This window comes from Glossina fuscipes, unplaced genomic scaffold (assembly GCF_014805625.2).
Source record: "Glossina fuscipes isolate IAEA_lab_2018 unplaced genomic scaffold, Yale_Gfus_2 3, whole genome shotgun sequence".
Taxonomy (NCBI): Eukaryota; Metazoa; Arthropoda; class Insecta; order Diptera; family Glossinidae; genus Glossina; species Glossina fuscipes.
Genome location: NW_023998417.1, coordinates 11,940,572 through 11,962,254, shown reverse-complemented (window position 1 = coordinate 11,962,254; position 21,683 = coordinate 11,940,572). Strand labels below are relative to the sequence as shown.

Genomic DNA, 21,683 nt, shown 5'->3' with positions numbered 1-21,683 from the left:
ATGTTCTTTTATTATAATAATGATTTTTTTTATAAATATTTACTATCATAGAACCATGGAAGTGCACGCGTACGTTTAAATATCCTCTTCTTATTCACTGTCCTCAAACGTTTGCCGGCGGAATCTGAGCTTGAACGTTGTGCATTATATGCATAGCGAGATGGTAGAGACATTGGCAAAAAATTTATCATTTTCTCGCCGAATCCGAGACGAAGGTTAAAATCTTCAGCAAGTGTTTTTAATTTCTTGCAGACGAATTCATTTTTTTTTAGAACAGCTTTACAGCGTCGGTTTTGTTTTCAAGATTTATGGGCCTAAAAGTTGTGTTTAGAGGGTACAGATAAATGGCTAAACTTAGCCAAACCTTTTAAATTCACCATGTTTATCTTATTTTGAAACCAGTGAGTCAAGAATCGAAAAAAAAAGTTAAAATTCCGTTAATTCATAACATATGTTAGACGTGATAAATTTTTCGATTTTTGTACAAGTGCTGTAAGTGCGAACGTTTTCTCTTGTATCTGTTGCAGTTTCTGTATGCAGTTCACATTTGGCCGATATTTTATAGAATTTAGGTCTTTGGGCCTTTGTAACTTCCTTCTGAAAAAATGAATATGCTCTTCATCTCTTGGTGGTAGTTATCGAAATGCAATGAATTAATGAAAGAAATACTCATGGTGGTCATGGTATCAGGAAATATTTGTTTATATCAGCCCAGTGGCAATAATCGTCTAATTATTCGCATGGCAATAATAGATCATAAACGCAACGAGGCTTATTAAAAATCATATGCTTTATGTAAAAAAGACGTAATAGGCAAAGGCAAACATTGCAATACCGGTAGATTTTACTTGGCTACTACATATTCGTAATCCATCTCTGTTCAACATACCAAAAAAAAAAAAAAAAAAATACATAGTTCGTACCATTAAAAAGTGTGAATGATTTTAAAAGTGAAGGTATTACAATCTCCAAATAAACAAGTGACAGTGATGGTATGTACCTGAAATTTATTACGTTCATTAGTTTCGAGTCCAGACGAACTTCTATGAGGGCGATTCGAACGTTGCCACCTTAAGTAATTTATGATAATGAAGCAAAAGCCTTTTCATCAAATACTTGATTAAGTTGAGCAAAAATTGTTCAGGAAAAATTGGAATAGGGAAATTTTTTTCCATTGACGTGGCTTGAAGGAGGCTGTCTTTTCAATTCTTACATTCACAAAAAAAGAACTATCCAAATACTTGTTTAAAATGAAGAATACGCACTACTCTAATTAATCGAGTCTAAGTACCTTCCTGAAGCGCTTGCTTTTTAAGGCGAATTAATGTAAGATAGTTGCTTGGGGAAGATGAAGAATATAGTTAAGTAGCTTTATATATAACACTTCCTTCGAAAGTGCTTACCATTGTTCTGATTAGAAGAAGCTATATATGAGCGTTATGAGCTCGAATATATTGTTGATTAATGGAAACAATCTGAGTGGGAAACGTACGACCAATACCAGTAGCAAAGTTGCATTCATCTAGAGATGAATCTTTGCTACCCATCGTGCAATTTTTTAGCGTACTCGGTGGCTGGTCGCGATTACGTGTTCGCCGGAAATGGAAATTTCTTGGCAAATGCTCTCAACTTTTTATCTCGGTTGTACCAAGTTTGCGAACAAAATTAAATGTGTTAAACGGGTGGACTAATTTAAATCGATTCAAAATTTTGTTGTGGGCGGAAATGGTAGAAATCCGCTGTGGATACACTCCCTCTTTTTATTTCGTAAGAAAGGAAGACCCTTATACATGCCTATACTTCGTGAGCGTAAACAGGAATTTGTTCGCTCAATAGAAAAAAGGTTATTTCAGAACAATGCTGAGGTCCCTGAAAATCATCTTACCAAGCATCAAAAGCATAATCACATGCAGCAGCAAATGTAAAAATAGATCGAAAGGAAAACGTGGCATTTGCCAAGTAAATAATGGTACCGGGATTACTATAAAAACTCGATGAAAGCCCTCCAGTATAGAGAACGACATCAAGCCGCCTCAACGATAGACTGAACGCATTTGAAAATTGACGACAAAAATTCCTGCCGTTCAAATTTTAAAAACATTTTCCAACCTTGGAATCCACAGAAGCCGTTAGAAGTGATGTCTATCTAAGTTGCTTCTAAATTTAGGGTCGTGGACGAAAGGATTTAGAAATTCGCAAATTACAAGAGTATTTTGGAACCGAAAGAACGTAAATGATGTTGCGCAGCGTTGCTAAAATTCAAAGAAAGACCTTACGCCTAAGGCTGCGTTCTAAGTAATGAGTATTATTAAGCAATTCACAAAATAATAAGATAAGGACGAAATCACCCTTCTCTTCGATGGGCTTCGAAGTTATGAAAATAATTGTCCTGCTGCTAGCAGTATACGATAACATCGAATGTCAGTGAAACCACTCCATGACCTTTTCGTCCAATGGGAATGTCCGCACTCCCTCAAACAGGCGCGGGTGTTTGGGTTGCATTAAATGTTGTGATGGGTTAGTTGTGATCACAGAATAAGCAATGGACAAAGAAAGTCATTTTAAAGCCAACAATGCCACAAAGTAAACTGTCGTCCGAGATAGTGTCGATCCGAGGTAATCATCTTACATTATTGGCTCATCGATCTTTTCCCATTTGACCGTACTTTGATTACCTGAATTGTTCCTTGTAAGAGTTGTGAGTGAGGCTTCACGTAAACGAGATAGGACAGAATCTTACATGAAGCCAACAGAGTTCATGCTCATCAAGCTTTTATCTTTTCATGCATCACTTTTCTGCTAATCGTTATATGTACTTGGAACCCACCTGGCTACGCAAACACGACTCAAAACGGTTAACGATTATCTGCAAAGACTTGGCCTCAATGAATTGTGATTCGCCTATCGCGAATATTTCGGGGAAATTAGTATTAAACATTACGAAAACACTTGCTTTAACGCGCCTGCCTGCGTGATTCAAAAAAGCACGTTTGACTGCTCCAAAATGTTTAGAGCGAAAATGTTTCTGAGATGAAAAGGTATATTTTTTAACCGTAGAACTTAATTTGATCAAGTTAGAGAAATTACTGGCCCGACATCGGGTCGAAAATAGTGGATCAGTGCAGCAAATTTGTTTGGAAAGTAATTGCAAAAAAATATAAGGAAAAGAGGGCAATTACCGTGGTATTTGTGGTTAAAGAATTGCTATAAAAATGCGAAAACCGAAGTAGTCGAAAATTGACGGGAAAATTGGGATAACAAAAATTCATGGCGTTCGAGTTTTGAGAAGATCAATAGTTTCAACCCAAATACGTAGAGATAATGTCTATCCAATTTGATTCTGAAGTAGGAGTCAAGGACGAAATTAAAATATCTTAGATCGTGGTGGTGCAACAATAACATTCAAAGACAGCCCACAAACCCAATTCCCTATACCTTGCTTATTGCACCATATGCAAAGCAGAATTTTATGGACATGAAAATTCCGCTTTGGTGTCGACGTGGACGTGTCCCCTGAACAAACAGACGACTTTTTGCGCTTGGGATTGTCGCAGTAGACCCATTTTTCGTCGCTAGTCACAATACGCCACAGAAAACTCGATATTTTTTGTCTGGAAAGCAACCAAGGCATTGAATACGGAAAATGCAATTTTAAGCGTTCCATGACTAGCGCCTTTAGACACGGAATAGCTCAGTAACACTAAATGGAAAACCGTAATTTAATGCAGAAAAAGGCGAAAATCGTCGAAATTAACCGTTATGTATGTTGCTTCGCATTAATTTATCATTTTCACCTATAGACGTTACTGGCCAAAATACATGCAAAGACCTATTAATAAGATAATGTCGAAGAAATTATGCTTTGGTAACCGTCTTACACTGAATTTCAAATTTATTCAAGTCGTTCGGAAGTAGTTCACTGCGCTTTTTGCAGTGAACGCTGTTGTCAGGGATGATATCGAAAGTCAAAGAAATCACTCGATGACGTTCTCTTTGACTTAACATAACTAATAATAACTAATATGCTTAGCAATATCGCCCGACACACATCGATCGGGTAAATAAGCAAACTCTTGTGGACTAGACGAGGCAAACTAGTGTCCGTCGTTTTGACGGAAAGGCGGTCAACTTCAAATTTTGGTTGCAAAGGTTAGGCCGCTATTGGCACATGGAACTTTCACCATCTCATCTTGTAAGAATCATAAATGAGAACTTATTTAGATTATGCTGGAAGGAGCTTTATACGAAGCCATTAACTTGCGTGGACATCAAGCTTTTGTCTTTTCGTGGATCACCTCTCTGCTTACCTCTAGTCTATGTCTCTTAACCAGGACGTGGTCGCGTACATTCGGTACACAAACGTATTCGTTCGGACTTGGCAGGACGGACAACCACTAGCAAAAAATTGTTTCCCTCGACCAGTGATTTAATTGGATGCTATTTGACCGTGGACTCTGGGAATTGTTTCAAGAGAAATAAGTAACTGTAAAAGATATTTACGAACGATAGATTCATAAATTATACCAGGGAACTACCTGGAATGTGCTACAAACGGTATAAGTGATCCCTTAATGCACACCAATAAAAAAAAATTTTGCAAGATAGGGGTCTACAAGCTGTGAAATGCGCAAACCTTACTCTAAAAACCGGGAAATTTTTTGAAGTCCTTCCCTTCCTCTCTTCAAGAGATGCAACGTAATCATGTAGCAAATATTTTGACGACATATATTTGCGTTTATATATACGAAAAGAGATAGAAACATTAGAAAACTTTTTCAATCTTGGACGACGCGATGACATATATTATATATTATATACATAATTTTGTATTTCATGTTATATACACAAACATCCTCGAGTCGCTCTAAGAATGAAAAAGCAAGCTAGTGTTTCTATCTCTTTTGTTCTCGCTACAAGATTTTCAATACATTTTATCTGAAGAATATTTTGTGTATACTAAATATATATATATATATATATATATATATACACATTTATATACACGCTACATACGAAGCAATGTATTTTTTTAATATGGTTGCCACTGTCAAGAGTAAAGTGCGAGCCATAGTAAGCAGAGAAGCTTGAAGTAGTCAGGTTATTTGAGTACATCAACGGCATATTAACAAATATTCTTGCTTCTTAAAAGAAAAAAATCGGATTCTTTAATAACGCGGTTAATATTAAAGTGATTTTATCGATATTTCCAATTGTATCCTTAGGCACAAACGTAAAAGCCATTCAGTGCGGATCTCGCGAACTTGCAGACATCACAGCGGATTCTTTTCGTCTTTTTTTTGCTTTGAAAATTTTTCTACGGTTTTTCGCCTTGTAAAGTAGACAAAATAGCGATCTGTGCAGAAATAATGTAAGTTACAAAAAAAAAAAAAAATTTGTTTTTTTAAATTTGGGAATTGAGATTGTTTGGTATTAAAAGGAACTCCGATAACACTGAAAAACAATGTGTTGACGAAGCGAATGATGAAAATCAAATGAATAAGGAAGATAATGAAGCGACTGAAGAAATTCGAAGCGAGGAAAGTGGTAAACAAGCAAAAACAGTCGATAATATAGAGGAGAAAACGGCCGGTGGCCGCGAGGACGATTGCTGCAGCGATGAAGTAACCTTGGTAGAGACAGAGGAAGCGTTAAAAGAACCTATTGAAATAGATGACGCTTCGTCTGACGAATACTACGGGGCTTATCATCCGAATAAAGAAAAGACAGCTACCGCAGCGTTGATTGCAAGCGATGATATCGCGAGTGCTTGTGTCTCAACAGAATTTGTAACCTGCATCGAGCCTATGGTGAAAATTGCGGAAGGCAACTTTTCGGTATCAAATTCATATCAAACGGACCTTGGTAAAGATTTGAGAGATTCATTAAGAGAATCGCCAATGCAAAATATTGAGGAGTCGGAAATATTAGATCATGATCCTATGGGTTTGCTAGAAATTAATGAGCGCAGCGAAGCCAGCAGCAGTACAAGAACAAATGCTGACGATGACGATGATGGCGACGAAGAAGAAGATGGCGACTCTGATACCGATTCATCAAATCGCTATTCGAACTCAAGCCATAGCTCTAACATTCAAGACTGGATGGCAAAATACTCCTGGCTTTTGCATGAAGATGCTGACGAATACTATGGTTATTGCTTGTATTGCGATGCCAAATTAAATGTACGTTCTTTCAGTTCAGTTAAACAGCATTCATTATCCTTGTATCACAAGGAACGTAGTACCAATTATTTAGCGTTCAGAAACGAAGAAGAAAAGTCAGGCTTAATGTAAATATTCCTTTGCCTTTAAATTATTATTAAGACATTTAAAGAACACTTTAATGAACATTTTATTTAGCAAGCCACTGATTGAGGTTAAACAGGAATTCGGTACAGATAGTCGTATAGCAGCTTTGAAACTGAAACGCAAATCACAGGTGGAGGCTTTAAATAATTTTAACTGGCGTCGCTGGTTGCAAGAGTACAGTTGGTTGAAACGTGATAATTCCGAGGGCGGCACTATCGGACGCTGTAAATATTGTCATATGCGATTAAATGTGGAATTTCGCTATCTAAGAGAACGTCATCAAGAGTCGAGCAAACACAAAGACGCAGAAAAGCATTATAATGAAGGCAATGCTGGCAAAATTTTGCAAAGAAAAAATTCCCGTGAAAGCGAAAGTGACGGAGATTTTGAAGATTGCGATGAACCGGATGAAGATTATGATCTTAATGATGAAGACTTTAATGCTGCCAAAACTAATGAAAATAAATCGTAAGTAACGAACGAATGCCATTAACTAAGGTCACTTTCTTTTTCATTATTACTTGCAGCATTAGACAACAAACTACAAGCCTTAAGTGGCGCGAGCTTCTCGAATCGAACTTATGTCGTTGCATTGTTTGCAATTCCAAAATGTCAAGGGGAAGTTACAGAAAACACATAGTAACTAAATCTCATGTGAAAAATGTGCGCGATTATCTTAAAGCACAGAAGAAACCAAGAGGGTAAGAATTTTTGCCACAAGTTTACGTAATTGAGTTGATGCTTATGTTAACCACCGATAACTTCTACAGAAGTACTGCCACGCCTCTAAAAGAAGAGGACCGTGAATCGAATAACTCTAATCAAAATAAACCAGGCTGGAGTTATTATGCTAAACAACATCCCTGGATAAGTGGGGATCCCATTGACGCGTCCGTAGCGTATTGCAAATATTGTGAAAAACGTTTTCTATACGGTCATTCCTCATTAAAAAGAATAACTCACGAAAATAGTGCTCAGCATAAAATTGCCGAGAAAAGCTACAACAATGAAAATGATACTAATGCAAAGAACGCCCAGACTGATCAAGCAATGGATGAAAATGAAAATTCTGATAAGGCAAGTGAGTCCGGTAGTAAACATGAAAACGAACATAACGGCAATCTAGAAAATGCTAATGAAGATGAGGATACTGGGCAAATAAGTTCAAAGAGTGATAATAATAATAAGGGTGATGGTGATGAGAATAAAAACAAAGATGAAGAAAATATGTCTGAAAACGACGAGAGTAATGACAACAAGTAAGTGTTTGGAATAGACAGGATAAAAGTGTTCGATTTTCATTTCATTCATTCATTCATTCATTCATACCTGTTTGCAGATATAAACGAGTTTTCCGTTGTACCGAGGAATGGTTAAATTTGTATCCATGGTGCGAACGTTATAAAAAAGATCCTCTTAATTACTACACATGTCTATATTGTAAAGTAGTTCTGAACAAAAGAGGTTCGCGTGGCAAGCACCAATCAAGCACTCGTCATATGATGGCTGAGCAAGCATACTGGGCTAAAGCAACTACTAAGTAAGTCACATTCATTTAATAGTTTGTCTCCATAAATTGGTATTTTTTTTTTTTTCTTCAGAAAAGAAGTTAATGAAGAAAACTACGACGGAGCCAATCAGTATCCTTGGGCAGTGAACTTGAAAGCGTCCAGTAAGATGTATTATTGCAAATATTGTAGATCACGATTGAGTGCTAATTACAGAAAGGATAAGCATGAACAATCTAAACTGCATCAATTGAATGAGAAGGCATATAAAAGCAAAGAGGAAAACAGGTAAAACCAACAACACACCAGGAAATTGACCTTATTTTGTAAACTTCGAGTTTCTAGAAATTCTGCTGTTAGGAAGACTATAGCGTCCGATATAGGCTCCGTGCCAGCAGGAAATGACAAAGCATCCGTTAATCAGGATGTCATGCCGACTCCTTCTTCGTCAGCATCGATTACAACGCAATGGCGTATTAGGTTTCCTTGGTTAACGTATAAGAGGACCGAGGTACGCTCTCATTATGCGTTTTGCAAAGTATGCAAGCAATCGATCTTTGCACGATCCGCTAAACATGCTTCGAGGCATCAACGCACCACTAAGCATTTGAAACTCCAGGCCCTCAAGCGTTATCAAGAAAAGAAAATGTCCATGGAGGGAAATTTGAAACAAAGCGAAAAGAAAAGTGCCGAGGCGGCTGGGGATTCGCAAACGAATGAGGAAAAGGATGACGATGAAAAGAGAATTGAGCCTTATAAAAAGCATTATCCTTGGATAGAGAGTTGTGCACGTAAAGGTTATATCCGTTGTCAGTTCTGTGATGACGAGGTAGCACTTAGACATCTGCAATTAAAAATCCATCACTTTTCTGCCGCGCATAAGCAATTGGATTCAACAGTAGGGGAAACAAAAGAAGCAGAGAAGGACGAAGTAGCGGTAACAAATGTTAATACTGAAACTACGGAAGATGATAAGGTTGTGTTGTTCCTTGAGGAAGACGACACTGCGAGAACCGATGAGGACGATTTAAGTGAAAAGTAGGCCATTTTATATATATTCCTAACAATAAATGCATTTTTAATATTCCGTTAATATTACAGATGCGACCATTTGGAAGAGACTGCGGATTTGGAATCTAGCAGAAATTCATCAAACAGCCATTCCACCTCCAAACGGAGACATAGAAACGGCGCAGATGGACCAGCAAAGCGCTTTAAAAGATCCGGCAATAATAAAGATTTCTGTGATGAACACGATAATAGTACCTTGGTGGCCAACCTGTTGAATACGCCACTCACTTTGGCCAATTATTTGGGCCCATTTATAAAGCAACAACTTCAGCAACAAAACCTATCTCAAAATCATTCTCTTCTTTCGTCTTCGTTGGCTGGAGGACGAGATGCTTCAACTAATAACTCGTATGACTTGTTTTTCAAGAGTGTGACCGAAACTATAAAAAAGCTGCCAGTTGATTTGGCAACCGAGGGTAAAATGAAAATTATGGAAATTGTTTGTGGACTAGAATTGAAGAATTTCAAAAGGCAGCAGCAAGAGCAGGAAGAAAAAGAGCCTGAAAGAGAGATAGTGATCATCGACGAATCCAGCGATCTTAACAATACAATATCGTCTCCCCCAAGTCAAGATAACGTGGATCCCATTTTGGAACAGGCAAGCGAGAGGGCGACTACCTCTAACAATGAACGTCAAACAAATTATCACGAGTCTGTCAATACATCAGATTTCAGCGACCGTAATCAGGCTAAAGCGTGCGCATCGACACACAGCGCCACTACCACTAATTACGCGTCGCTCATAGGTGTAATGGACAAAACTGGTATACATCCGATACAAATTAAAGCAACGGTACCTTTACCACAAATAAATAAGACGGCGAGTAACGCCCCGACCATACGTTGTATACCTCTTCAATCTCTTACGTCGCAAACAACCGTCACCGGCATATCAAATAGTGAAACACTACAAATAAAACGAGTCCATGTTCCAACAACTGCAACTGCAACATCTGCAGCAGCCACTCAACGTTTAGGCAATACGAGTGCTATAAATTCTTCTCCCACCACATCCATGGCAAATAATAGACAAGTTTTTAACTACGGAAGCATACAAATAACACAGAAAGAAACAATACCGCAAACAGCGGTACAAAATGTTACGTTAGAGTCACACCCATCGCCACAAAAACCATACGGTGCTGGCAACAACATTAAGCCGCCGGCACAAAAAAATATCATCAACTTGCGTCTGAAAAATTTATTGAACGGGTCAGCAGCATCTGTCACGTCGCCATTATCCATAGCTTCTAAGCAAACCTCAACGCCGATCAGCAAACATTACCAATCCTGATTGATTCGTTTTCTTTTTTTTTTTTCTTAAACTTTCTTGTGAATTGATAAAATAAACCGTATATTTTAATATTAAACCAAGAAGTTTATTCGGCCTTTGTGGGCGGGCATTAATTACAAATCTTATCATAGTTTTCCGATTTCGTATAAATGATGTTATTCTCCAGGAATACTCGAATTAAAATACCCGAATATCAACTTACTTGTTAAGTTTATATTGGTTTTCTGGGTCAAAACAAGCTTCAAATTTCGTCCAGTAAGTTAATTAGACGGTCTATCTTGAAGAAATTGCTATTTTTTCATATTTATTCACAAAGATCGGTTCGAATTAGTATTTGATCGTATTAAATGAAAATGAAGGAGTGTTGAACAATTCCTTAATATTTTTTATAACGAGAAGATTCATTTTTTAGTATTTAGTAGGCGACGCAATGTAGGGTGTTATAATGATTTGCTTTGCCCAATTCTAATGTTTCAAACCTCTAGTTTATAGAATTATTTATAAATAATGTTTCAAACCTCTAGTTTATAGAATTATTTATAAAGTGAGAGAGAAAATTTTCAAGGCAAGTACTCTGGTGGGAAGCTACATTTCGTTGTGCAAGTACCAGGTACTGCCCTTCAGACACTTCTGAATAATGCCATCGAGTTCAATGTACAATACTCGATACTAGATACTACGAGAGGTTGCCCAAAAAACAAAAAAAACACGATTTATAAGCATTCGCCAATAATGAGAGCTATGTTGATAGTGGGACAATGGAACAAAAGAGAAGCATCCACCCTTTCACCGAAGAAGAAGAAAATTGAAGTAATTAACAATGAGAGATTAAATTCTTAAATTCCGTTTTACTAAACGATAAAGCTGATAAATCAATATATATTTTTATTAACAATCAAATGCGTAACTTTGCAAAAGAAAAGATCAATTTTATATTGACTTACGTTGAACATTTAGAGCACGTCATCAATTTCGCGCTTGTAGGAAGAGTAACGTTGCTTAACTAAAGATATTTATTCGTAGATTTATATTTATGTTTCAAAAAATCATATAGCGATCGCGTTAATAGGCTTGTGGAGAATACCGACTTATTCTCTGCCTTAATATACGGTTGTGAGCTATAGTAGACTTATAGCTTACTACAACCTAATTGGTGGCGAACTTTGCGAAAAGGTGCTGAGGAATTCTTAGTCTTACACATAAAGGTGCAAATGAGTCAGTCTTTTAAGTTTAAGGGGTCCATGGCCGGTAGACCATTGTTAATCTCATTAACAGGATCTCTCGTCTTTTCACTGCTAGCGATCGTTAATAGTTCTATTTCTTTAAGATGACCCAATATCCTTGACGATTGCAGCATGAAACCGTTATCTGGTTTTTCATAAATGGCCAGTGCTGATGCCCCAACAATTTGGTTAGCTGTTTCAGTGGAGTGGTCACAACGTGCATATACCAAAGGAGGCTTATTAGTCTTTCGTTTTTCTTCTCTTTGTTGTTGTTCATTCGCTTCTAAGGCTTGGTCAATGGGAGCTGAACATGAGTGCAAAGGAAACATAAATTTCACATCCAAATATTGACACAATTCTTCAATGCCATCCAGAGCATTCATTACCTCAGTGGAATTCGGTTTGTTTATAAAGCGACGTATGGTATGCAGATAGGTTTGTAGTTTATTACGAGCCACAGTTATAACTGTTTGCGCGTTTTTCAGTTCTAAACGTTCTAAATCGGGATTCTGTAAGATATTATAATTATTAAAAGTATCGTTCATTATCGCATTGCGTTTCTAACATTCTTCGCGTAACCGTCCATAATAACATGACTTTCTTCGTTTGCTGCCGGCTTAAGCCGAGCTAGTACGGCAGCATCAGCCGCATTTCGGACTTGCAGTAGAGTTACTTCTTTCTCCAAATCTAATAACGTGTCTTTGCTCACAGACTTTGAATGAGCATTTTGGTCCCGGTCACCTTTTTTATGCTGAGAAGGGCCAGAGATTTTAGTCATAGCAGCGCTATGCATTCCCTGACGTCTTGACGGCATTGTAAAATAGACAAACGCATTTGCCGGTCTGTCATATTTCTATGTTTAGTAAGTGGAATGAACTGAAATTTTATTTATAATCGGAACGACGAAAATTAACATACTTTAGGCATTTGCATATGTAAAGCATGGCGTAGTATTAGACCGACATCAACATTGGAAGGATAACGCATTAGATATGTAAGACACGTGGTATAATCGCTTAAAAGTACTTGCAAAGGAAATTGAAGGTAACAATTGTAGACAACTAATATCCATTTAGTATTTACATTTATCGCGTATCCTTATCAACATAGCGACTACTATGTAATTAGGCAGATCGAAACGATCACTATCCGCAAATATGGCATCCCACAAAGCCAATAAATCAAGCAAAGTAAATTCTCGCCCAAATAAGAGGCGCAACCAACGTCTAGAATAACAGGATGGAATATGTTTACCCTTTTTCATCAATTTTGTTTAGTAATGGACTTACATCCCGAATATATGCAAAGGTATGTCCAATTTAAGAAGATAATTATGTAAGTGTAAGTCTTCCTTCGCAAGAATTTTATCTCGAATTGAATTTAAATGAGCAATGACACCTGATTCGGTGGACTCGTCAGCGGACTCCTAAACCAATGATGATTTTATCATTTTTAATAATTAATATTTTATCATATTTACTTTACCGCATTATTATTCGTCATAAGGCCGTTTGTTTTTAAGTTCCATTCGGAAGACAGAACGTTATTAACACGATAGTACGATTCGATAGAGGCCATTACACGCGAAAAAATGAAACTAATAGGAGATAATACTAGGTAAAAAGTTGCCAAGTATTATATAAGGAAAAAAAACTTACTAACAATCCGCCTCTAAAAAGTCCGGATCCAAAACATTAGCTAAAATTGTACTTAAACAAAATATATATATATACACATATATATAAAAATAAAATAAAATCAATACAAATAAGACAATTATCGGACTTAACGTTGCACATCACTGAACTTTTTGTTCAAAGTCTAGAGATTTGTTCGTCAACTGCTTACTAAGGTTCACTGCCCTATTGGAATCAACAGTAATAATATCTAATTCTTTCTAGTTATTCCATTCAGCCTACTTCATTTCTAAAAAATAAAAAAAAAAAAACTGTATCGGCACCTTAGAGTTTAAACAGTTGTTTTTGATATTTCTATGAAGCTGCGGCTGAATAAATATTGAGTTCAATTTCTGAAAATTGTTTTGCGATAAAAACGAATACATTCCAATGTGGTTTGAAATATTTGCCTTCAATCGTTAAATGGTTCCTATTTTCTGCATTCTGTTTTCCTAATACGAGATTACCACAACTTATTATTACATGGCTGAGACTAAGGTCTGTCAAATTTCAATATTCCTTGCTAGTTTTCAGTGACTGCCGAGAAGATGTTGAAATTTGTAGCATATTTCAGTTATCATTTACACGACCATGGGGGCGTCCTTCCTATTTTAAAACTTAATTTGTTTGGAACTAAATTGGACGATTTTATTTCATTTTTCGGAATAGAAAGACGCACATCCCCATATGAAATAAAAATTTCATTTGGGGCGAATATATTGTCAGCTGAGAGGAAAAACTCATTAACAGGTATTGTTAAGACCCAATTGAAGACAATGAACAGGGGCTTTAACTATTATTTTTTCTAAAATCTATGTCATTACCTATCGATTAGATATATACTTATATATAAGCTTGAACTTTTAATACAAAGTCATATCTGGTAGAAACTGGTAGACGACATAAAAATTTACAATTGCAATTATATGGTACTTACTCGATTACTTCTGCGTCAGTGATTTCTTTGAAATGCAATAATGACTGATGGTCACCGTACATGACAAATATGACGGGTGCTAAAATTTCATGCATTCCCTGACGATAAGACATATACGGATGCTCACGTGCATAATAGAAAAGTATGTTGCACTGAAGAGAAATTCGAGTGAATAGTTTCACATATATATATAAAAAGAGACATATAAAATTAAAGCTAATTCTGCCCACCATAGCATTTTGTATTGGCGATTTACGAAAGAAATCGACTCCTGGAAACGTGCGTACTACGTCTTGTCCGATGGTAGCAAACAATTCTTGATTATTGAAATACTGATTCCAAATACTCTACGATTTGGAATGTTCGAAACAATTGGACAAAAATCAACAAATTATTTCAAATTTACATATTCTTTTTATAATGACAAAATGTCTACCTGTGAAGATTGCGAAAGAGGATTGTCATTCGTATTCAGATCGCCCAACTCATGAGGATTTTTTACGAAATCCTTTTTCAAACGCTTGTAGCTAGAAGAGTTATAATAATGATTTAATGGTAGCATTGATTACATCTACAGAAATATGCACGGCTTACCGTTGGCGTTGTTGAGCTCTTTGCAATTTCCAATTGCGATAATCCTCGTTTAACACTCTCAGCATTACGCTCCAGTAAATGCTACGAAATTTCGATGTTTTCAAATGGCCTTCAAAGCCATATTCCCGTATACGTCCTGGCTGTTCATCTAAAATCTTTAATAATTCTTGCCACTCGAACCTGCACTATGAAAACCATCAACTTATAATAATTTGTTATCAGTAATGTATATGTAAGCCGTCATCCACCTGTATCTCTCTATTGGAGTCATAGTAGTTTTTGTTTCCTTATCTATTGTGTTGCATTGTGTTTTCACTTTAACATCTGGACTCAATTTGCTGACCTTCGTCTGCGTATTCAGTTTAATAGCTTCTATACCACGGGCTGTCATTATAAATGTCTCAGATCATTTATTTTATTTTACTGCTTTGTTTTAACTCCGAGTTTATAACTTTTTTATAACTTTTGTTTTCAAAGTTTTCATGGAGATCTCTTTGCTGGTAGTGTTGCCATAATGAAAACTTTAAAAAAGTTCTGCGTCATTTTGTTCAAATTAACCAACGCAGCCACAAACCAAAGTAAGAGAGATTTTTTTTCACAAGTCCTTTTTGCTTATAAACTATGTCTTATATGAATTGTAAATAAAATTCCTTTACGAGGTTTATAAAAAAAGTACCATGTGTGGAGAATAGAGAGAGCACCGAGTTGTTTTCAATAACTAAGAAAAATGATGAAAAAAAAATATCTCTTATCTGTTAAATGGACGAAGTAACAGAAATGGCGTGAGCATACTTGTTAAATGGGACGAATATGGTTTTTCGGGTAAATAAATCCCAAGTGGTAAACACAGTGATAAGCTGTGTTACCATATTATTTGACAAAAGCAAATTAGCAAATCTCTTTAAATGTAAACAACAAATATATGAAAAAAAACGATAAAAAACGCAAATTAAATTTTGAAATAAATAATGAAGTAAAATGATTTTAAAAGAAGGAAAAACACAAACACCCATGGACTTCTTTGCCGTTGTTAAACAAAGCAAAAGAGGTGATTAAGAAATGCAAATTGATTCACTCAGGGATCAAGCTGAAAAAAGGCAGGAAGCTATCTTCAAAAAAAGAATAACGGACAAAAGTAACGTTCAATTATGCTGGGACTTTTTTTTTTTTTTGCTTATGCTTTTTTTATAAAACGGACGAGGGAGTTGACCTCTCATCTTCAAGGTCCCACTGGTAGTGATGTCAACATCATTTAATGCCAGCATCCTGTGAGAGTTAGTTGTATGGTGTGCGAGAACAACGTAACTGTCTTTTCGCATTATAAAAACATTTCTGTCCATTCTTACTTATTTCCCTTGCATTTATTCTAATTTTTGTCTTTTTATTTTAAGCTACCCTATCAAAGTCTGCCATTTTTTAGTTGAATTTTTTGTTTAATTTTTTATTACAGTATTATACGTAACCTAGAGTCAATTTGCTGTAGTTGCCTATGCGTTATATGTGTTTCTTGTAATCGGCTGTCAGCGTACATAGTCTGCTTATCCATATTGGAAGAGGAAAGGCGTCTTAGTTGAATGCATGAACAAATTTAATTAAAATATCATTTTTGATCTGTTGTGTATTCTTAATTTTTCGTGTTTCTTTTTAAGCTGAACGTTGCAAACTCTTAATAGGAAATGAATAGTTTTGCAAGAGCGGCTTAAAGCACACGCGCACACATGCAGATATGTGCTTTTGAATAATTTTCTTATTAGTCGTTTAAATAATAATAATTATTAATATGAAATTAGATATGAGAATTCGAGGGTTATTATTTAAAATTCAATTCACACACATACACATGAAAATTATAAAAAAGGAAGGCGGATTTAACGTGATAAAGCAATAAAGGGGGAATAATGAAACCAAAGATTACCTTTTTTGGAAGAGGCAACCTCTCCTCCATATATTATAAAAAGATTACTTGGATGTAAACTATAAAGAAGAAGAGCTAAAGTTGTAAATTTTTATGAAACTTGAAAGCTTATCATTACTACAAATGTCTTTTCAATTGACCGCAGCCTAAATCATACAAAAAATGAGTCTTTTTTTGATTGTTTTTATTAACACTATTAACGCATGTTTCTTGTTTTGCGGTCAAAGTCAATGTCAATGCCATTGGCTGGGTATTGCACGAAAAGCTAAATGTATGCCATCAACAACAATGTATTCATATGAAAAATCCATACGCATAAAGTTTCAGTAGGTAAAGCACTAACTAGTTTTGTTTTAAAGTCAATTAAAAACTTTTTTTTATATATGTAAGCGAATGTATGCATGCTATTTGCTTACTTAGCCATACTTATACAAAAATTCATTGTGCATCCGTATAATGTGTAATAAAAAAAAAAATAAAAAAAAAAGCATAAATGCTACGTATGTATCCACGTATTTGCTTATCTAATTTCGTTAAATTTTATTAATGAACTTATGGGTGTTTTGCGTTGCTCTACTTTTTGTAAGAGAACTTAAAAATTCATTTATTTCCCGCTTTCTACTTCGTTTCATGAAACGTTTTTTTTTATTATCATTATATACGCAAGATGGTATGCTAAATTTATCTCTTCCTTTATCACATCCACATATCTGTGTATTTACTGTAACAGATATCGAAGGTTTGTTCTAAGACGAATAAAGCTTACTTATTTGTTTTGTGAACAACTTTACTTCCGCGAGCAGAAATGCGAAGCTACACTTAACTGACGCTTAGCAGGGTATATATCAGTCGTTAGATGTCGGGTAGTTTCTTACTGAAAATCTAAAAGGGAAAGGAAATTGAAATATGACTTAGGCAAGGTGCGGGCACTAAACGCTGTGTTCGGTTTAACCCATTAAAAGCCACAAGATGTTTTCCTTTCCTTTCCGTGAGGCGGACAGAGGAACAAGCGGACATGCTTACATTCTTGATGCCGATCAAGAATATATACACTTTGCGGGGTTTCTGAAGCTTATTTCGGGCTGTTGCAAACGCTTTGATAACATGAATATACCCTTCATCCTTCATTGATGGGTATAACAAGATTAGACTCGAGTCTGTTAGTAATTTGTTGTCTCTTTTTCTATGAAGTTGAATAGTAATAAAATTTTATATTTTCTTAATTGATTTATTTTTAGAGTCTCTAATCGAAAACATATAACATTCATTGGATTTGTATTTGTTGTGAGCAGCGATGGGTGTCCGCGATTCATTGTCTGGAATAAGTATTAACTTCTCAAACATGAATGTTTCTTTTTATTATTATTTATTACGTATTTGTTTGTAAAAACAATGTTTATACGGCAGATTAAGAAGATGCATAAATCGGTGAACTGGAAAGACCACTTCTTGCATATACACATAAACGTGCAGTATTCATTGATATTTTCATTTGGCAAAGAGGAAGTTTCGCGTAAAAATATATCAGCATTCTTCCTTGGTAAGGCGGTCATTGGCAAATTATTATATTTTTCATAAATTTATTTATTTATGTTTTCGCTTTATTTCATCAAAAGAGAAAACCTTGCGATTTAAATATTCTTTGAAATAAAACCACAAAGCTCGTATACTAACTAACCGGTATTGGTATTGCTTTTCTACCCTTTCGAAATAATGAAATGCTATCAATCTATATAAACACTTATGTTGAACATATGACGACACACGCAAACATATGAATTAATAAGTGTTATTTACGAATAAAAAAAAAAAAAAGAAAAAAAGAATTGAAAAATTTTTAATAAAATTTTATTTACATATTTAAGGAGTGTTCTAATAATATTTCATGACTTGAATATAAGCCTGCTAACGGATGCGGCGGTCTTTTGTTTAGAAACAAAAGAAAAACAGAAAAACACAAAAACGAAGAAAGAAAATGTGTTTGTATCTGCGCAGTTTTTCTTCACAATTCGTGGAAATTAATTCTGTTACGATTCAATCGATATTATATTGCTGCACTTTTACGAAAACTTTTACACCTTACCCATCGTCGGAAGGATCGCAAATATTCTTAACAAAGCCTTTATCGGATGTTTAGACTCTTTGCGCAACAATTCATTTCTGATGTACTCAAAAAAGAGTCGACGATAAATGTCAAATATTAAGCGTCAAGCCGAGCATTGCAGAAACAAAAATGTTGATCATGTTTTTCTTCAAACGAGCAAACCTATTGAATATTTTTGTTTACTATAAGTAGGTTTTGAAAGTGGAATTTTTTTAAACGACCTTGAAAATTATTGGTATTATATCTCATATGGATACCCGCTTCATAATATAATAATTTTCAAACTCAATACTTGCAAGCCGGCAGATTCTAGTTTCGTTTCGCTGCCATCAGAGTTCTAACTATAGATCGGATATACTGGGAATCAACGTTTACCCCAAAAAAAGACAAAAGAAGTAAAAGAACAAAGTTCTTATGCTCTACAATATGAAGCGGGCGCAGATGATTTCTTCTATTTTCAAAATAAAAGTAGCATGTGGGCGTTGTAGGCGTGTCCTTTGAAAAGTTTTGGTCAATTTCAAATTTTTTTGCAAATTTTTAGGCACAGAAGAATGTTTCGGTAACAGAAGAATGTTTGCCACAAATACTACAAAGTTACGCAAACAGACAGATGGACAGACGAACAGGAGGCCGATAATTTATGCACTTTGTAGGGCTTCTGAATACTGTTTCAATTTTTGTATATTTATCTGCTACAGTTCATGGGTAACGAACAAAAAACCAATTTTTTATTCCTTTTGATAAACAACGACGTTCACAATTTATGTGGCACTGGGGGCCCATTTTCAACATGAAACTACGTGCAAGAACTTTCAATGTTTCTGCCAAATTGGTAGTTGATAGCTTCATTGGCGCAGACAGGAGAATGTTTACGACAGACATTGCACAGACGGACATGCTTAGAATTTGATGCTGATCAAGAATATATATACCTTGTGGGGTCACTGTTGCTTCCTTCTGGGCGTTGCAAATGTTTTGACAAAATGAATGCACCTCTCTTTGTTTGGTGACGGAGAATAACATAAACGCACTTTACATAAAAATAAAAACACAAGATATGCAATAAAGTCGTGTCAATACAAGAGGTGCATATTATTATGTAAATATTTAATATTATTTATTGTACCTAAGAGAACATTACTTGTGCATACATGAAAACACTAATCAGTTTGCAGCGAAATGTTGTCATCTATACCACCAGCAAGTGTGTTGCATGTTATTTAAGGCCATTTCTGAGAACGACTTTGTTTCTTAAACGACAAAACGATAAAACCGTTAAAATAGCCACATCTTTCGTCCGTCCATTGAAGTTACTTTAATTTTGGAGCTCGTCTTAAATGGACATGGCTAACTTGATTGATTATATTCAGTCGACCAGTCTTAAGCATTACAAAAATTGGCTAAATATCATAAGCAATAGAATAATATAGAATCGCTATTGAGTCAAATATTTGCATTGTTCTGTGTAAAAGTTATGTGGTGAGTCGCCTTTAATTGATGAGCAAACATTGAAGTCAAGCGTTAGTCTCGAAAATCATCATAAAAGCATTGCAATCAATGAATGCGCAGATCGACATATGGATCCGTTCTTTTTCAAATTGCAGCTGTCTTAACGCGGAGAGAAGAATAAAATGATACACTAATGTAGGACGAGGGATTTCGCTTGAATATTAATAAAATGTTTAACCTAAAGTCTAACCAGTGGTAACCACTGATGATTAATCTTTTTAATATACAACATGGTAGAAAGTCTGTGCAACTCACTCACTCACTCATGTCACACTCATTGTTAACAATGTGTACGACACTGTTAGTTTAAGATTTGCTTTTGTACTTTGATAAGAGTACAATCAAGTGCCATAAATCGCATACAGAGCGCATAACTTGCGCTTTTAGACAAGCCTGGAAGGACTTTATTCATTACATCCGATTGAAGCAGTGTTATGATGACGATAATACTCGATGATAGTATCAAATCACTTTATCGATATTGTTCAATTTAGAGGATGAAAGGGGATGGAGCGATGGAGGAAGCAAAATGCAGTGGTGTATGGTAGAACGAGGTAAGGACTCAACTTAATTGATACAACATTGTTAGCACATTGTGTTTAACAGCAAGGATGCTGAGTGCGAAGTGTGTTAGCTTCTCTTTTCTACTACTGTTTACGACTATTACTAAACGTACATGATTATGTAGGCATGTGTTTATAGTTTAGAATTTTGATTAATCGGTTTGTCTTGAGTTTTATCTCTCCCTTCGGTATAATTACAGTGATTGCCCACGATTCCATGAATTCAAAAATTAAACAGTAAAAAAGAAGGAAGAGAAGTAGAACATAATGAGAAATTGATTTTGAAAAACGTAGCAAAAGACTCTCGAATAAAACTGAGATTCATATACAAAAAATCAACTTATTATTATTATTAATTTAGCCAGAGATATAAATTCCAAGAGTAATGACTTAAAGCACTAGCATCTAAGGGTACCGGCGGTACAGGCAGATAAAAGAAATAAAAGCCATTTAAATAACTTAAAGGCATTAATTAATCATTTATTAATACTAATGCAGAATATTTGAATATTTCATAATATCTTTTTTTTTGTTTTTAATTTAATACTTTATTTATTGAAATGAATTTTTACGCCGAAAAAATAAGAACACATCTGCTGGGTTCAGCTGATAAATTTTTGATGATAAGAGAAAGAACTCAATATGAGAAAATTTCTAAATTGCACAGGGTGTATGTCAAGTACATCCACGACTCGAACAAATGGCAAGAAGCCGGGCTTTCAGATGTACTTTACGCGCATTGTATTTGTAAATGATTCGTTTTCTATTATTCGATGCATTGTCTCTTACATCACAAAGATATCAATTATATGAAGATGAAAAGAGGAAAGCAAGGGAAAGTAGGGAGGAGGGAGGGTAAGAGACGAGAGTGTTAAATTTATAAAAACAAATAATGATAATTTTGCCTTTGTAATAATAATACGGAAGTAGATCTCTCCTATTTAGATAAAGAACATAGACAAAACGATAGTTCAAAATGAG

The 21,683-nt window shown here is 35.4% G+C and overlaps 2 protein-coding genes across 4 annotated transcripts; one reads left to right on the top strand and one right to left on the bottom strand.

The window, feature by feature from the left end:
- Positions 1 to 917: 917 nt before the first annotated feature.
- Positions 918 to 10,196, top strand: LOC119634954 (protein suppressor of variegation 3-7). Of its 2 annotated transcripts, XM_038029401.1 has the most exons (10): positions 918 to 992; positions 5,223 to 5,368; positions 5,438 to 6,289; positions 6,360 to 6,776; positions 6,836 to 7,009; positions 7,079 to 7,567; positions 7,648 to 7,848; positions 7,910 to 8,104; positions 8,162 to 8,854; positions 8,918 to 10,196. In XM_038029401.1, coding segments are annotated over exons 2-10 (4,287 nt in total). In that variant the 5' UTR covers positions 918 to 992; positions 5,223 to 5,366; the 3' UTR covers positions 10,182 to 10,196. The 2 variants fall into 2 exon arrangements, with proteins under 2 accessions (XP_037885329.1, XP_037885330.1); XM_038029402.1 differs by lacking the exon at positions 918 to 992 and having other exon boundaries at positions 5,175 to 5,368.
- A 553-nt stretch (positions 10,197 to 10,749) lies between these two features.
- On the bottom strand, positions 10,750 to 15,017 carry LOC119634955 (TBC1 domain family member 5). 2 transcript variants are annotated; one of them, XM_038029404.1, is made up of 13 exons: positions 14,860 to 15,017; positions 14,612 to 14,791; positions 14,454 to 14,544; positions 14,248 to 14,364; positions 14,018 to 14,169; positions 13,063 to 13,113; positions 12,890 to 13,001; positions 12,694 to 12,830; positions 12,488 to 12,630; positions 12,323 to 12,429; positions 11,970 to 12,257; positions 11,791 to 11,913; positions 11,597 to 11,708 (listed from the first exon to the last, which is right to left on the bottom strand). In XM_038029404.1, exons 1-13 carry the CDS (start codon positions 15,000 to 15,002, stop codon positions 11,688 to 11,690), a joined length of 1,665 nt encoding a protein of 554 aa, XP_037885332.1. In that variant the 5' UTR covers positions 15,003 to 15,017; the 3' UTR covers positions 11,597 to 11,687. The 2 variants fall into 2 exon arrangements, with proteins under 2 accessions (XP_037885331.1, XP_037885332.1); XM_038029403.1 differs by having other exon boundaries at positions 10,750 to 11,913.
- Between the last annotated feature and the right edge of the window lie 6,666 nt (positions 15,018 to 21,683).

What these genes read in the sequence shown, in the direction of transcription:
- LOC119634954 (XM_038029401.1), top strand. An exon ending in TGGGCTAAAGCAACTACTAA is followed by an intron (nt 7,849 to 7,909) that starts GTAAGTCACATT and finishes TTTTTTCTTCAG; the next exon opens with AAAAGAAGTTAATGAAGAAA. An exon ending in GAGGACGATTTAAGTGAAAA is followed by an intron (nt 8,855 to 8,917) that starts GTAGGCCATTTT and finishes TTAATATTACAG; the next exon opens with ATGCGACCATTTGGAAGAGA.
- LOC119634955 (XM_038029403.1), bottom strand. Translation starts at nt 15,002, where the DNA reads ATGACAGCCCGTGGTATAGAAGCTATTAAACTGAATACGCAGACGAAG. An exon ending in CCTTTGCATATATTCGGGAT is followed by an intron (nt 12,631 to 12,693) that starts GTAAGTCCATTA and finishes CTGTTATTCTAG; the next exon opens with ACGTTGGTTGCGCCTCTTAT. An exon ending in TGGACGGTTACGCGAAGAAT is followed by an intron (nt 11,914 to 11,969) that starts GTTAGAAACGCA and finishes AATATCTTACAG; the next exon opens with AATCCCGATTTAGAACGTTT.